Source organism: Benincasa hispida, chromosome 9 (genome assembly GCF_009727055.1).
Source record: "Benincasa hispida cultivar B227 chromosome 9, ASM972705v1, whole genome shotgun sequence".
Lineage (NCBI taxonomy): Eukaryota > Viridiplantae > Streptophyta > Magnoliopsida > Cucurbitales > Cucurbitaceae > Benincasa > Benincasa hispida.
Genome location: NC_052357.1, coordinates 8,351,375 through 8,366,780, shown reverse-complemented (window position 1 = coordinate 8,366,780; position 15,406 = coordinate 8,351,375). Strand labels below are relative to the sequence as shown.

Genomic DNA, 15,406 nt, shown 5'->3' with positions numbered 1-15,406 from the left:
TTGAAATACATCATACAAAAACTAGGGAGAGATTCTTTGTGTGTCATGGCAAGAATAAATATGAAAATACAGTGTAATTATGAGGGCCAATGTAATTTTTATGCATGTGCATCTATTTTTTTCTTTAGTCTATTTTTCAAAAGAAATTTCTACATAAAAGACCTTAAAAATAGGTTCATAATGTGTTAATATCTTGAACATTTCATTTTTTTTTTTTTTTTTAAAAAAAAGACCTATTAGTCTCCCTATTTTTACTAATATCAGTGGCTTATATATATTATTCTCTCTCCCCCACACATTTTCTCTCTTCCCCATGCACATGCATATTCTCTCTCCATCATGCATATATTTTCTCCTCATGCTTCAAGAGCATTTCTTCTTCCTCCCCCCTCTCTTTTCTCCTTCTCCCTCCCTCACTTTTCTCCTTCCGGTGATGTGAGCAAGAGACGAATGGCGTGGGACAATCTGACAACAGGGCGAGCACGGGATGACAAAAACGACGATGGTAAACTCAGAGTGGATGAACGACAATGACAAATTCAGAGTAAATGAACGGTAACGGCGGACTCGAAGTAAATGAACAATAATGATGGACTCAGAGCACACGAATGACGGACGATTCAACTTTTAGTTTTATTTTTTCATATTTTTTAACTTTTTTTTAACTTATGAAGAAAATTCGATACATAATGTGGTATATGTATTCGTTTATTTGATATAAAAATTGAGTCAATGTCTAATTTATAAACTGTAGTATATTTCATATATTGGTTGTAATATTTTCAAATACCTAACAAAATGTTCTAAGGTATATTTAAAATAAACATGAATCCGTAAAAAATGTTATAAGGTATATTTAAAATAAAAATTAATCCATAAAAAAACCTAATAAGTTGATATGTAATAACCAACGTAAATAAAAAAAAAATTCATTAAATGCATTTTTTTAAATTGGAAAATGAAAAAAATTACAATAAATGTATTTTCTCTATCCAATTGATAAATGAGAAAATTTTATTAAATGCATTTTCTCACTCTATAATAAATGTATTTTCTCTCTTCATTATTAAAGTAGATCGAAAATAGGAAAAGTTATATAAAAATCGGATATAAATAAATGAAAAAGAGTATAATTGTTCAAAATTAACCTTAAAAGTTATATTTGAAAAAATTTTAAATTTTAAGACGTTTATGAAATATAGGATTTTTTTAAGGTTTTCTATGTAGAAACCTCTTTTTAAAATGATGTCCATTTTTTTTTTGGCTATTTGGAAGGATTTCCAAGTATTTACCCCTTGGGCCTTTTCTATAGGGCGTGGACATGGGCCTCCGTACTTTTCTTGCGCCCCAAATCTTGAAGTAGCAGAACTCAATAGGTCTTCGGCCTTAACTAAATGGGCCGTTTGAAATGAAGAGTAGGCCCAATATCGTTGAAATTCTTGAGCGTAGAACGACTTGTCGTACGGGATGATGCCAAGTCGCCCGACAACTTAAGCGTGTCGGATGGATTGAGTTAAGCAAAAAGAAACCAACATTTTTTTTTGCTATGAAAAAAAATCACAATTTTTTTATAGGCTTTGGGTTTGCCCACGTAATAAACGGGATCACGTGTGGTTATAATATTAATTCACACAGAAATAAATAAATTAACAAAAAAAAAAAAAAAAAAAAAAGGAGAGAGATCTTTCTCTGTGTGTGTGTTTTTAAAATTAAAAAAAGAGAGATCTTTGTGGTCAAATTAGCAATTCAAGACCGTACAATATCCAGACCCTCAAATTCTATCCCCATTGCCTTTGGTTGAATCAATGCAACCGGAAAAAGAAAGAGAAAATTTTGACTCCAAGCTTTTTGAAGACGATCTTTAACGGATTTTTCGTTAAGAGATTGGCTGAGGAAACCAAAAACATGAGGTTCAAAGATGAACAGCGTAGCCAAAATACTCCTCCATGTGCTAGACTCAGTCACTACCCCACAATCAAAAATGTTTCCAAAATTGGGTCTTTCAATCCAATTGAAGCTTGACAACTAGGCTTTCTTGTGGAGGTAGATATGAGAAACTGGAAAAACACCCTTCTTTGGCTTCTGGAATTTGGCCCTCTTGCGTAAAAGTAGTTCTCATTCTATCCTATTTCCCACCTGGTTCCCACATTACTCTAAACTTTGAGGTTTTTTGTTTTTATTCTTCTCTGTCTCTCCTTTTACTTTCTTCCTTTTTTTTCTTCTTGTGGGTTGATGGGATCCCCTGTAGTGCAAATCCAAGGTAACCCTATTCTTTCACAGAATCCATCTTTCCCAATATATATTCTTTATCCAATAGGTCTTTTCTTCCTATTCTTTCCCCTTTTCTCCTTTTTTCTCCCTTATATTTAACTGCTGACTTTTTTCTTGCCCTCCTTGTGTTTCCATGTATGGTCTGTTGTTTTGTTGTTGCTTCTATCTTACCTTCACCTCTTCTTTCTGATATTTTCCTTTTTTTGATTGCTTGGTTGCCAAATTTTGGGTATTTGATTTTGTGGTTGTTGTCTGCATTTTTGTTGTCACCTCGAATCTTCAGTCCTTTTTTTTTTCTTTTTTTCTTTTTTTCCTTTTAATTGTTTTTCAACTTTTTTCCTTTTTTCTCTACTGTTTGGATTTTTGGGTGCTGCCACTGAGTGTTTGGTCTCTCTTTCTCTCTCTCCTTGTTTTTTCATGTGTTCTTCCTGTTTTTTCATGAATTTCAGCCAGAAGATTTGTTCATTTGAAGTGGGCTGATGATGTTGGGTATCTGCCAATTGTGAATCCCTCACCAAAATCAATGTTTTTTCTTTCTGGGGTGGCAGAATTGTGTGATTTGATGGTTGGTTTTAGACAAATAGTTTAAAAAATGAAGGAAGGGCTTTCAAAAATTAAGTTGAATCTTTTACATATTTCCCTCAAAAGGTAACGATCGTGGTGCTTGTAAAAGTATTTGATAGTTTGCGAACTGGTGAAGGATATTTTATGGGCTTTCTATTTTTGAAATGGAAATCCCTTTGTTTTTAACACACAAAATCATGGAATTGGGTTCTTCTGGTGAATTTTGAATTTAGCAAGTTTGTTTCATTTGGAATTTTGGTGAGAGGATGAGGGGGGGAAAGGATGAAGAAAAATTGTTAAGTCCGATGTTCCCCAGGCTTCATGTGAATGACACAGAGAAAGGAGGCCCAAGAGCCCCTCCAAGGAATAAAATGGCTCTCTATGAGCAGCTCACAATTCCTACTCAAAGGTTTTCCTCTGGATCAGCTTCAGCCGCTCCTCTTCCAAGCAGTAGTCCAGCTCCCTCGACGTCTCCTAGCCATGTAAGCTTCATATATTACTGCAATTATTCAAAACTCACATGTTTATCACTGCATTAGTGCTTGACTTTTTCGGTTTTTCAGTATCGACCACGATGTATTCTTCTCAGAAAAGTTACATTTGATTATCCTTTCAGTTACTAAAACTGAAACCATATATTCATATTACTATGTTTGATGAAAATATTCTGAGAATCAATAATAGAAAATGAGGGGCAGTTTGTGTTCCGTGTAAGCCATTTTGGAAAAGACTGCAGCTAAGAGGCAAACACGGCTTAAATTTAGCTAATATATCCAGTTTTGAAGCTTCACTGCTTTGTACTAATTACCGACTTAAGTGTTTGTCATCTCATGTGCATTAGTTCTCTATTCATTTTGTGCTATTGATTGCATGAAGTTTCTTGCTCTGCAGTTTTCTGGCCAAAAAAGGGGCATCTTCTCATCATCCTCCAAGTGCTCTGTACAATCTCATCAGGCCGAGAAACTTCACTCTTATTGTTCTAGAGGAGTTGTGCAGAGTAATGAGGCAAAGTTGCTAAAGACAAGTCTGGTAGCAACAGGATCACTGTCATCAAATCCCCAATCCAATTTAGTCAGAAAGAATAAGATATCGACTCTCAAGGACTTTTCTTCGAAGGACGCTAGAGAAAAAGACGACGAGTTCTGGATTCCTGCCTCTGACCAACCTAAAACTGGTGTGCACAACCATGATAGGGAAAGGATGTCTAGCACCAGTATGAGCTCTTCTGCACAACTTGGAATTGCTTGTGAATCACAGGGTAATATAGCTGTCACAAATCTTATTTCTAGAAAATACGTGGGGAAGGAAGGCGAGGAGAATCTAAATTTGACCAAGGCTACTCGGAATCCTGAGGAGAGGTCTGCATTTATCCCTTCAGCCACTGGTAACTCATTGTTAGAGGCAAAGGCTTGCCCTTCAACAAAGTATAAGGACTTTGAAAAGACAAAGCTACCCCATCCATCCATGGCCAAAGAAAGCTGGACTCCAGTCAGCAATTCAAATAGACTGTGCGGTGCAAACGTGAGAGCATATCCAGAAGATTTGGCTGAGCTGAGCTCTGAAGCTGTCCAAGACAAGGTGGGTTGCAGCCAAGGTCCCGGCTTGGAAAATTCATCCATGGTCATTAGAGAATCATGTCCAGTGTTGTCACCTAGAGATGGGGATAGAAATTTAGAAAACCCTGATAACCGCAGCAGACCTAATGAGTTCAAGAAGTTCTCGACTGTGCAGTTGAGAGAAGTAGAACAAAAAGAGAATGTTTCAGATGCTTCCTTAGTAGATTCAACTTCAGCTCCAAATATCTCCCCCGATGTTGTCGTGGGGTTGATTGGCGAAAAACAATTCTGGAAAGCTAGAAAAGCGATTGTTCAGTGAGTATTCTTTTTTGCCTAAACCTTGTTGATAAAATAGCAGATTTTGTGCTGCTAAGTAGTATCTTGTGTCAAACTTCATGGTAGAATAGAAAGGCCATCTAGTAGTCTGACACCCTTACTACTATGCTTCTGTTTATCATGTCATGTCATCCAGCCTACCAATTCTTAAGTTGACTCTGTAAATTCTGTTTGCAATCTATTTAAGTGTTGATATAATTAAATTTACCAAAACCCATTAGCTTAAGTTTTTTTTGTCAATCGCTGATTTGACATGGTCTTAGAACAGGATGTCATTTTCTCCCCAATTAATATTGATTTCTATTTGTTGAGTTTTCTACTAATTTTCAAGCCTTCAAGTGAGGGAAAGTGTTAAAGTATTGACATAATTAAATGTAGTGTAACCCATAGGCTAAACTTTTGGACCACTCTTCATCTAGACGACGTTGCAAAGTTGAGTTACTTCACCAGTTATGACGTCTTCTGATTGGTGCAAATGCCATTATGACCAGCTTATATGATCTGATATGTACTGTTAGTCTTTGATGGTGTTTTTTAGAGTTCATTTATCAAGTAACATTCTCTTTGCAAGTTGCACACATCACCACTCAATGATTCTTTAATTGGTCAGACCACTTAAAATCTCCTTTGTGATTACAATTTCTTGTATATTTGGCTTATTCTTCTCATTCGAGTGTTATCTTTTGGGTTGGATTTTCATTGTCTTCTTTGAGATCTCAGTAAATATTATCTGATCTCTTATTCTCATTTTTTTTTCCAACCGTTTTCAGTCAGCAAAGAATTTTTGCAGTACAGGTGTTTGAGTTGCATAGACTCATAGAGGTACACCATCACTTGGCTCCTCATTAATTGAACTCTGATCGTTGTATTTGTATTCCGCTCTCTTTTTATTTAAATGGTTTACTGCTTGAATTTAACATAGGTTCAAAAACTCATTGCTGGATCACCACACATCTTACTTGAAGACTATTTGGACAACCCTCCATTAACTCTTTCTTCTGTTAAGAACAAGCTAACTGAGTGTGCTCAACCACCGGTTCTGAGCACCATAGTGAAAGAGAATCATCAACAGCCCTATCTCGCTCTCAACAGCAAATGTGCAGATAAGAATCCTCTTGCTAAGATTCCTTTACCTTCTTTCAACAAGGACAACAGTAAACTTGCACTTGCTCAACAAACAAGCAATGAGCTTCATGTAAAAGACATGCAGCCACCAACTCCCACTGCTGCTGCTCCAAAATCAGATCCCTGGTGCTTGAACCACCCTACGCCAGGAAATCAATGGTTGGTTCCTGTTATGTCCGCTTCGGAAGGGCTTATTTACAAACCATATACAGGGCCGTGTCCTCCAAGTGCCGGATTCATGACACCAATGTACGGTAACTTCGGAACAATGAGCCTAAATGCAGGTAGTGGAGCTAGAGACTTTTACCCTCCAGCTTATGCTGTTCCTGCATCTCACAACCAAGGGTTTGGATATTTTCCTGGCTCGATTCCATTGAACCAGGCGTTCTTTCCACCTTATGGCATTCCGGTGACTAATCAATCCATGTCCGGGTCAGTTCCAGATCAAGTGAGTCTTTTCAGTAAAGTCAAGTCAAAAGAACAGGAAAACCAGATATCAACTGGGGACGTCAACTACTTGACGCATCAAGAAAACTCGTGTGAAATGCTGAGTCAAACGAGCCATTCAATGCCATTTCACGTTCAGAAATTTCATGGATCAAAGGGAAGTGAATTGTTGGGAAGTACAGCTAGTAGCCCCTCTGAGAGAGGTAATGGAGATGTGCTTCCTCTTTTTCCTACTGAACCACCAGCTGAGGAGTCCAGTCCAAATCCAGAAATCAGTGAGAACAAATCAAGGGCCATTAAGGTTGTACCTCATCATCCTAGATCTGCAACTGAATCAGCAGCTAGGATTTTTCAGTTAATACAAGAAGAAAGAAACCAACTATGATGTATTTTAGAATTATATTTGTAGAAATCAACTTTTACCACCCTCCCTTTTGCTCCCCAACAGAGGACTTCAGCTCCTCAGAGTTGATGAAGTTCATCTGGGAAGTGACATCCACCGAGTTGTCAATATTCCTATTGAAATGTTAGAAAATTTTGTCTGTAATCACGTTTTTCTGGCTAATGAAAATGTGAATAGATTTCCGAAAGATATAAAAGCATACTCTTTCTTTGTTGGGACGATTGCCAATGTTATGCGTTGTGAAAAAAGACATAATTGAACTGTGAGTAATATCCAGCCAAATCCATGATATTAACAGCTGAGCTATTCTTTGGTTTAACTCCAAAAAGGAATCTTGGAACCTTAGACCAGGACATTTTGAATACGTAGGAATTTTACGTTCATAGTACTCGAGCTTTGGCTGAGGTGGAGTGCAAATCACAATGATTTTTGTCTATAATTATAGGAATTTTACGTTCATAGTACTCGAGCTTTGGCTGAGGTGGAGTGCAAATCACAATGATTTTTGTCTATAATTATAGGAATTTTACGTTCATAGTACTCGAGCTTTGGCTGAGGTGGAGTGCAAATCACAATGATTTTTGTCTATAATTATAGGAATTTTACGTTCATAGTACTCGAGCTTTGGCTGAGGTGGAGTGCAAATCACAATGATTTTTGTCTATAATTATAGTCTATCCATGATTTTTTATTGAAAATTGGAAAGTCTTGTGATAGCTCGTCTTCTTTTGTGACTTTATTATGGGATTTTTGTACGGTTCTTTTCGAGGGTTCCAATTAAAAAAATGTTCACTTTTGTTTTGGTTAGCATCATTGCAAATTTGGTGGCCCTCCATGCTTATTTCTCGTTAACTTGACACTTGCACTTGCTTTCACTACCACTCTCTTGTTCTTAATTCTTATCCCGTATATTTTAAATTTCAACAAACATTTAACATTTCATTCTAGTTTCTCATTTTCCCATCTTTTTAACTCTCTATAATGGTGTGAGAGTCAAGAACGAGAACAAGTGTCAAGTCATCGAGAGCGATAGTGAGAATAAGTATCGAGATGAACAAGAGTGAGTAGCGATGACTTATTTGTTATACATGCTTCAAAGGGTTATTACAGTACTTTCACCATCTGATGACACAAACAAAAGAAAAAAGTTTTTTCATCCAAGCCCGTAAAAATGGATCATCCATACGAAATTCTCCTTTGCCATACGTATGAAAATCCACTTTAATATACTCCTCGAAGGTTTGAGATACGAAAAGGCTAAACATGTTAAGAAGAAGAGAGGACCAAAAAAAAACTGAAATATGGAACAGCTTTGAGCCTTTGAATCAGTGACATCCAAAATGCCAGCTTTAACTGTCTTCAGTAATTCCAATTTTAATATAAAGAATACAAGAAGATAATATAGATTGCTTTAGCTAATGACATAGTTGTTATACATTATGTAGCAAATGCAAATTCATAAAACGACCTCACTTGCTCTGCTACAAAATTTGGTTGAAAACACCAAGTATATATTTCTAGAATTCCCACTCATTAATTGGGAACACATGAAAAGAGAAGGCTTTAATTTGAGTAAAAATTATGATCCCATCTGGGAATCAGGTGTGAGTTCCAGTAAGCAGACACATTCAATATGAGGAGTATGGGGGAACATGTCTACTGGCTGTAAGCTCTTCAGTGTGTAACAACCTTTTATGCCTTGCTCCACCTGCGCAGAATATTTCAACAGCTCAAATGACTGGCTATGAAAAGATTATTTTAGATAGTAGGAATAAGCTTGAACATACCACACCATGGCAGAGATAATCAAGATCACGAGCACAAGTTGCTGGATTACATGATACATAAACTATGCGAGGTGCCTTGATTTTAAGAAGAAATTTAATCAACTTCATGTGCATACCAGGACGGTTTGGATCTGCATCAATTGTGGACTTGTAGTTCAGAAAAGATGAAAAACCAAAAGCAGAGTATCTATTCATTGAACATAAATATAAAAAATGAAAATCTTCCTCGTCCTTGGATACTCAAAAGTCAAAACTATACAAACAAAACAAGAATTGCTTATCTGGTTCATAGACAAGGATCTCTTGAGGATAAAAGAATAACAATAATAACTAAAGGAAAATAAAGCGTCTAACCTGAAATGATGATATCAGGCTTGGGAAAATTGTTGCCAAAACTTTCGTCAATTTTATTCAGATCTCCTTGTACAAATGTAGCATTACAAATACTGTTTAGTTTGGCATTCAAACAAGCATCTTTGATGGCCTGAGGAACCACTTCATAGCCATAAACATGTCTAGCCCTGAAACCAAGCGGTGCAAAGCATGCCGTTATTACACAGGTCTTCAGAAAAGAAGAATCAATCAAAACAAAGTTACCTTTTAGCAAGTGTAAGACCAATAGTACCAGTGCCACAAAACAAGTCGAGAACAATTTCTGAACCATCTCCTTTAAGACCAGCACACTCTTCAATAAGCCTATACAAAACCTCTGCCTAAATAACATTTTGGTCAGTGTCTCGGATAGTATCATCATAATCAAGATGAGCTAGGCAATGGAATAAATTTCTGTCTACCTGATGAGTGTTTGTTTGAAAGAAAGAATTCGCTGATATTTGGAATGTTAGACCTCGTAGATTCTCCCTGATGGTGGATTTTCCATACAAAACATGTTCCTCTTCTCCAACAGAAGTGTTACCAACAGAGGAATTTATATTATTCACAACACTAACCTACAGTCATGATAGGATTCGAGAAGTTAACAAGTGAATGGGGAAAATCCACCATTGAATAAATTTGTAATCTAAATCTACATATATGATGCTGGCAACAGGTAAGAAAAAGTGAAGCAACTAGCCAGAGAGTATGAAAGGAACTTTGCAACAATTCAAAGGGGTAGTTGGCCATAATTTCATGAAGCAGGAATTTGTTTGATGCTATGCAGCTTCTAAAAACATCAGCAACAAGTTAACAACAATAGAAATCTCTCCATTAATTTATTATGCAAGAAATTTTGCTGTCGTAAAGAAGATAATGGTAGCAGAGATTGAAACGAAAGAATTCACCACATAAGTGAGGATAAAAAGGCCATGAGAAAGTAAACTACCCATAGAAGCAACTTGTGATTATGTATGCCAAGGCCAACCTATAGGGAATTATCATCAAAAGAATCTTAAGATGCTTTTGGAACATTCGAACTTTGCCAACACAGTAAGACCGAATACATGAGGAAGATTAGCATCTGAAGAAGAATGAATTTCACAAGGTCACATCTGAGTAAATTTGTTGTAAAGTATTTCCGGACTAACCACTTCGGGAATATCTGAAATTTTCTCAACTAGGGGCATCAGCAGCTGAGGCTTGTAGGATGAGGTCACAAAGTTAACCATAAGCTCAGGCAAACCAGTCTTTACATCCCTAGCAGACAATAAGAGAAGATCAAATTTAGAAATTCATTAATTTTCTCCAGTAGAAAATAGTTAAGTTATCTACGGAGTTAGGATTCAAGAATTGATTAAGTAACAGTGTTCATCACAGGTATGATAAAAGGTGCAAAAGCTAAAAGCTATTTGTAACCTATCATGTGATTTTTTCTGACTATTCTTTTTCCCCCCTAATGAAAGAATCAGCTCTAATTGAGAAAAATGATTGAACACAAAGGGTAATAATTTTTTTTTTCTGAAAAAAATGTCCAACCAGAGAACAAAATACAAAAACAATTGATGAACACGGCATCGGGCAACGATTCTACCAGTACTAATAGTCTCATACTTCTTTTCAGCTCATATCATTCTTCAACCAAAGCCTATAGGGACAGATATGCAATGACATTCTCGCTCGTAGTCTGAGCAAGATAGCCTTTTCTCAAGTTTAATGACATGTTTGATATGCTACAAGTGCAAGTCTGAAGGGTCATATGCTACAAATGCAAGCATGAACGAGACCTAACCAGTTTAGATGCAACAATAGAAAAAAAGAATATATACATAGGAAACAAAAAGGATATATATTTTTCTTATACAAGTATCAATACCTTCCAGTCCGTAGCATTAGATGCTTTAAGAATCCTTTGTGAGAATGCACATCATAAGGAGACAAACCCAGTACTGGATCCCTCCAACATTCGTGTATGGAGGCAAGAACCTATTTAGAAAAGAAGCAAGTCCATGAAGAAGCAGTAGAGTAATTTCCACGTGCCAACCTAATGTGAAGCCACAATCTACATCAGTTCAGACATTGGTACAAACCAAAAGGGAAAAGTTCAAAATTGTCTTTTTTTAAAAAAAAACAAAAACAAATAAAACAAATAAACAAAGGATGTGAACTTGATGGTCCAGAAGTTTCAGCTAATTTAGCTAAAGAACTTTGCATCTGAATAACAGTCTGAGACAGAACACGTTGGCTGCTTCGTAATTGAAGAACCACTTGAATAATCTTTATTTGGATGTATAGCCTCTTTTTTTTTTTTTTTTTTTGGGGGGGGGGTGTGCAAAAAGAATCATCAGCTAACTGCAAGAAAGGGCTCCAATCCAAGAAAATAACATCAAGTTCGTAATTGCAAAAAACTCGATTAACTAATGATCGTAAAGACGCATTAAACCTCACAACTTCCCATGCCTCCTCAAAAGATCTCCCTACCCCTCTAAAAATTCTACAATTCCTCTTCAACCACACGCTCTACAAGATAGTAAAAGAACAAGTTTGTCATAATACTCTCCCCTTATCCCATAAGTGAGAACCAAGAATTCATCAAGATCTCCATCATAAAGTGATTGTCCCTATTACGCACCACAACAACTTTGACCAATCTAAAGCATTAACTTTATAGGGAATAAGTAAACTGGCAACCCCACAAAAGATCATTAAGATCCTCCTCTTGCCATCACAAAGGAAACATAATTGCGAAACCAAAACCAAGGTAGAATGCCGCTGGAGATAGATCCTAATTCCTGGGTGATAACTATGCTATGTAAAACTTTCCAGACAAAAAACTTCACTTTCTTCGGGATTTTAACATTCCAAAGAGATGAAAAAACTGAGACGATTTGATTGGAAGAAGGGGAACAAAGGATGAGAAGAGGAAACGACGAGAGAAAACCTCAATGGCATTGAGAGCCCAAACCTGAACATCCTCCCCCTAAATAGACCCTCTAGTTGGAAATAATAGAACGAAACTAAACAGATTAATCATGTGACCGATGCATATTACGTGCCTCGTTTGACTAGGCAAATAAATTGCACTATTTTTTTTTTTACCATATATGGGGTGGGAGAATCGAACCTTTGATTTTGAGATTGATAATATAAGTATTATGTCAATTAAGCTATGCTCATTTTGCCTATAATAAATTTTATTATAATGCTTAGTAGGGAGTACAGTATCTTTCACAATCTTGCATGAAGCAGAATAATACCAAAACCATTTACTTTGGAAATTATTTGCATCCATACAGGGAAAGATTCTGCGAACAAGAATTTCTAGTCACTTGTAAACGAGTATCATGCACCATGAGAACACTGAAATCAAATAATAGCAACTTACGGGTAGAATATCCATGTGTTCCTTTTTTTCTTTTTTTCTTTTTTCTTTTTCTTTTTTTTCCCTTTCTGGTAACATGAGTCCAATTACTTTCCATTTCATGCATCCATTCATTTGCACCATGTGTAATGTGTTTGTGAATTGATCCCACAACCAATATATAGATTATCCGTGTACTTAATGATGAATACCTGATTGGCAGGTCCACTTTGCAATAAACATTTGTCAACATTTAGAACCTTATCAAAGAAACCAGGAGCATGTAGTCCCAGAGCATTGATCTCATCACCTTCCTGTTTTTCTTTCAATGCATCCTTTGGTAGCCATCTTTTAGAACCAAATGAGAATTCCATCTGCGGAAATATGGAAGTACTACCTCAGTTCCTTTTTTTTTTTTCCTTCTTTTTTTCCTTTTTTTTTTTTTTTTTGGGTGGGGGGGGGGGGGGGGGGGTTGTTCAGTTGGACAGACCATTGACATGCTAGACTAAACAAAAAGATCAATATGGAGTACAGAACTTCAGGTAGAAGCTACATTGAAAATTAGAATTAGTATAAAAGATAATAAAATGCAGTTTGGTATGCGCTTGTTCACCTAGGGCACTGGGTAAACAATAAAATAGCTCAAGTTGCTCATATTTGGAAACTAATGGTATTTGGTACATCAATCTGCGACAAAGATCTTGACTTCTGACATCCTTGACGAATTTTAATGTGTTTGTTAGAAGACTATAAAGTTTTCGGAAGATTGAGAAAATGATCCAATCTCCATTCAAACAGGTTCCATGTGGAAGATATACACATGCCACATGTAAATAATAAGATACGCTCAGATACAATCAAATGAAGGCAAGCAACCAAATTAACCACAGCTTGCTCACTAACTTATTCCTGTAGTGAAACTGGATTTTGCAAGGTACGATAGGCTTCATGACACTATGGGATTCAAGATATTTCTGAGAAAATTTCTACATGAGTCAACAACTCGTGAATTGCTGTTCCTTATATCTAACCTGAGCCTCATAAGATAGATTTTGTGTTTTACATCCTCCACAGTAAGAAGCATACTCACAAGGGGCATCAACCAAGTCCCAATGAGGAGACAACGTCTCTAGCTTAGTCACCTGCAGATAAAACGACAAAAAAATGAAGAAAAATAATACAAATAAACATCTCAAAGCTAATACATTGTACGCTTGTAAACTACGTTATCTTCACAATGAACTACAGAGTCTAAAAAAGATAAATGAGACGACCCTATTTTTGGTATTTTCCCCCCCCCCCCCCCCACCCCCTCTTTCTTCTTCCTACACCTTTATTTTTTCACCGTTTCTATTATTGGTCGATTACCAATCTTCCTAAATGAAATACGATTTCACTCTTTTCCCAATAGAATAGCAGAACATAAAATGGGAACTATAAACTTGAATATGTCCTGGTGAAATAAAGAAGTGAATTAAGAACTCGCACTTAGCAATTAAGAGAATGAACGAAGCATCAATCCAACTTCAAGATGATTATGGCACCAGCATGGACTTCATCTTTTGGACGTAAGGCGAAGTTTAAAAACAGATGCTAATCTAGCGTTTGATCAATAGTGCACCAAAATTACTTAGTCTTTACCCCCCATGAAAATGCATCTACAGTCTACATATTCATCTTTTGGGAGTCAATTTTCTTAAACTTGCTATCACAATTTAAATTCAAGCAGAGAAACAAGAAGTCATAACTCAAATTAATCCACATCTCCTTCTACCCAAAAGAAAGAAGATAAAACTGACCTCAGCATAGTTCCCTTTTCTTCGAGTAACTCGCCCAACAAATCGCTCGCCGGGGAGAACTCGGTCACACATGACAACAAACCCAGTATCAGCAACCTTACACAGACCCTTTCCCTTAAATGCCAACGATTCGCAAACCAATTCCAGGGTTTGGCCTCGTTTGGGAAAATACGACTGTGATTTTGTGCTGAACCCATCCGAACTCGGGGGGTCGTGCTGCTCGACTCGTTGAGAATCATCATGAGAAATAGTGGATGAAAGAGAGGCAGCAAGTGAAGTTGAGCTGCGGAACTTGTGAAAGTGGAACTGAAAGGAGCACTTCGTGGTGGAAAGGTTTCTTAATCCATGGCTGGGAATGGACGCCATTCCGGCAGCCGGAGTTGGCCTCGAGCTCTACGTTGGCGTCACAGTGAGCTTCAGAGCTGCCAATGGAGGATTTAATGTATGTGTATGTACACTGCTGTAACCTTTTCTCGCTATAGCCTAGAAGCTAATTCTTTGGTGCCGCTTTTATTTATCGGAAAATTCTTGGTTGGATTTTGGCTTGGGAGGTTTAATATTAATATTATTGTTTTCAAAATTTATTAGAGAAATATTGTTATTTTGAAACTTATTAGAGAAATATTGTTGTTTTGGGAGTTCGAGGTTAGAAGTCGAGTGTTGAGGATTCGATTAATGTAGAGGTCGAACGTTGAGAACTCGACAAATAAATAAAAACTTGAAAACAATATCAAAACTTCAACCCCTCAATAAGGAAAATGAAATCTCGCTAATTTTGTGATGAGGATCTCACTCTAGAAGGAAATATCGTTAATTTTGTATATTAGGTTGTCGAAGGTTGAAATTTTGACATACATAAGTCGAAACTTCAACCATCGACATAGATGATAAGTGGGTGAAGCTAAATATATGTATGTATGTATTCTGACCTACCTTGATCGAATTTTGAACCCTCAACTTAATTTTTTAAAAAAAAAAACAACAATATTTTTACAAATAGTTTGAAAATAACAATATTTTCCTAAATAGTTTCTAAAAGTACGACATCCTTTTAATTTTTACAAAGGATCGTCCTCATAGGTAGGAGTTCCTAACTCATTCAAGATTAAGGTCATGTTACCTATGGTCATCCTAGTGAAATGAAAGTCTTTGTCATGAATGGCGTTATATAACGAGACTAAACACTTCGTGATCCGGTCTTATACAAACTTATTTGTATAGGACATCCCTGCTCGCATGTCTCCACATGAATGATCGGATCAGACCATCTGTAGCACTTTACAACACTCGTAACATCTACAAAGTGGGTTGTATCCGTAATGTCACCAGGATAGGGTACCCAACCATATCCATCTACTATAGACCATTTAGGTTATTATTTA

The 15,406-nt window shown here is 36.6% G+C and overlaps 2 protein-coding genes across 2 annotated transcripts; one reads left to right on the top strand and one right to left on the bottom strand.

Moving 5' to 3' along the window:
• Positions 1-1,740: 1,740 nt before the first annotated feature.
• On the top strand, positions 1,741-6,920 carry LOC120085559 (protein HEADING DATE 3B-like). Its single transcript, XM_039041595.1, has 5 exons — positions 1,741-2,260; positions 2,721-3,317; positions 3,727-4,706; positions 5,498-5,549; positions 5,650-6,920. Exons 2-5 carry the CDS (start codon positions 3,102-3,104, stop codon positions 6,682-6,684), a joined length of 2,283 nt encoding a protein of 760 aa, XP_038897523.1. The 5' UTR covers positions 1,741-2,260; positions 2,721-3,101; the 3' UTR covers positions 6,685-6,920.
• A 1,077-nt stretch (positions 6,921-7,997) lies between these two features.
• On the bottom strand, positions 7,998-14,530 carry LOC120087286 (uncharacterized RNA methyltransferase BH0687). The gene is given in 9 exon segments (XM_039044233.1): positions 7,998-8,410; positions 8,490-8,620; positions 8,844-9,010; positions 9,087-9,202; positions 9,284-9,439; positions 10,016-10,124; positions 10,741-10,850; positions 13,128-13,367; positions 14,025-14,530. Coding segments are annotated over 9 exon segments (1,524 nt in total). The 5' UTR covers positions 14,391-14,530; the 3' UTR covers positions 7,998-8,281.
• Positions 14,531-15,406: the final 876 nt, after the last annotated feature.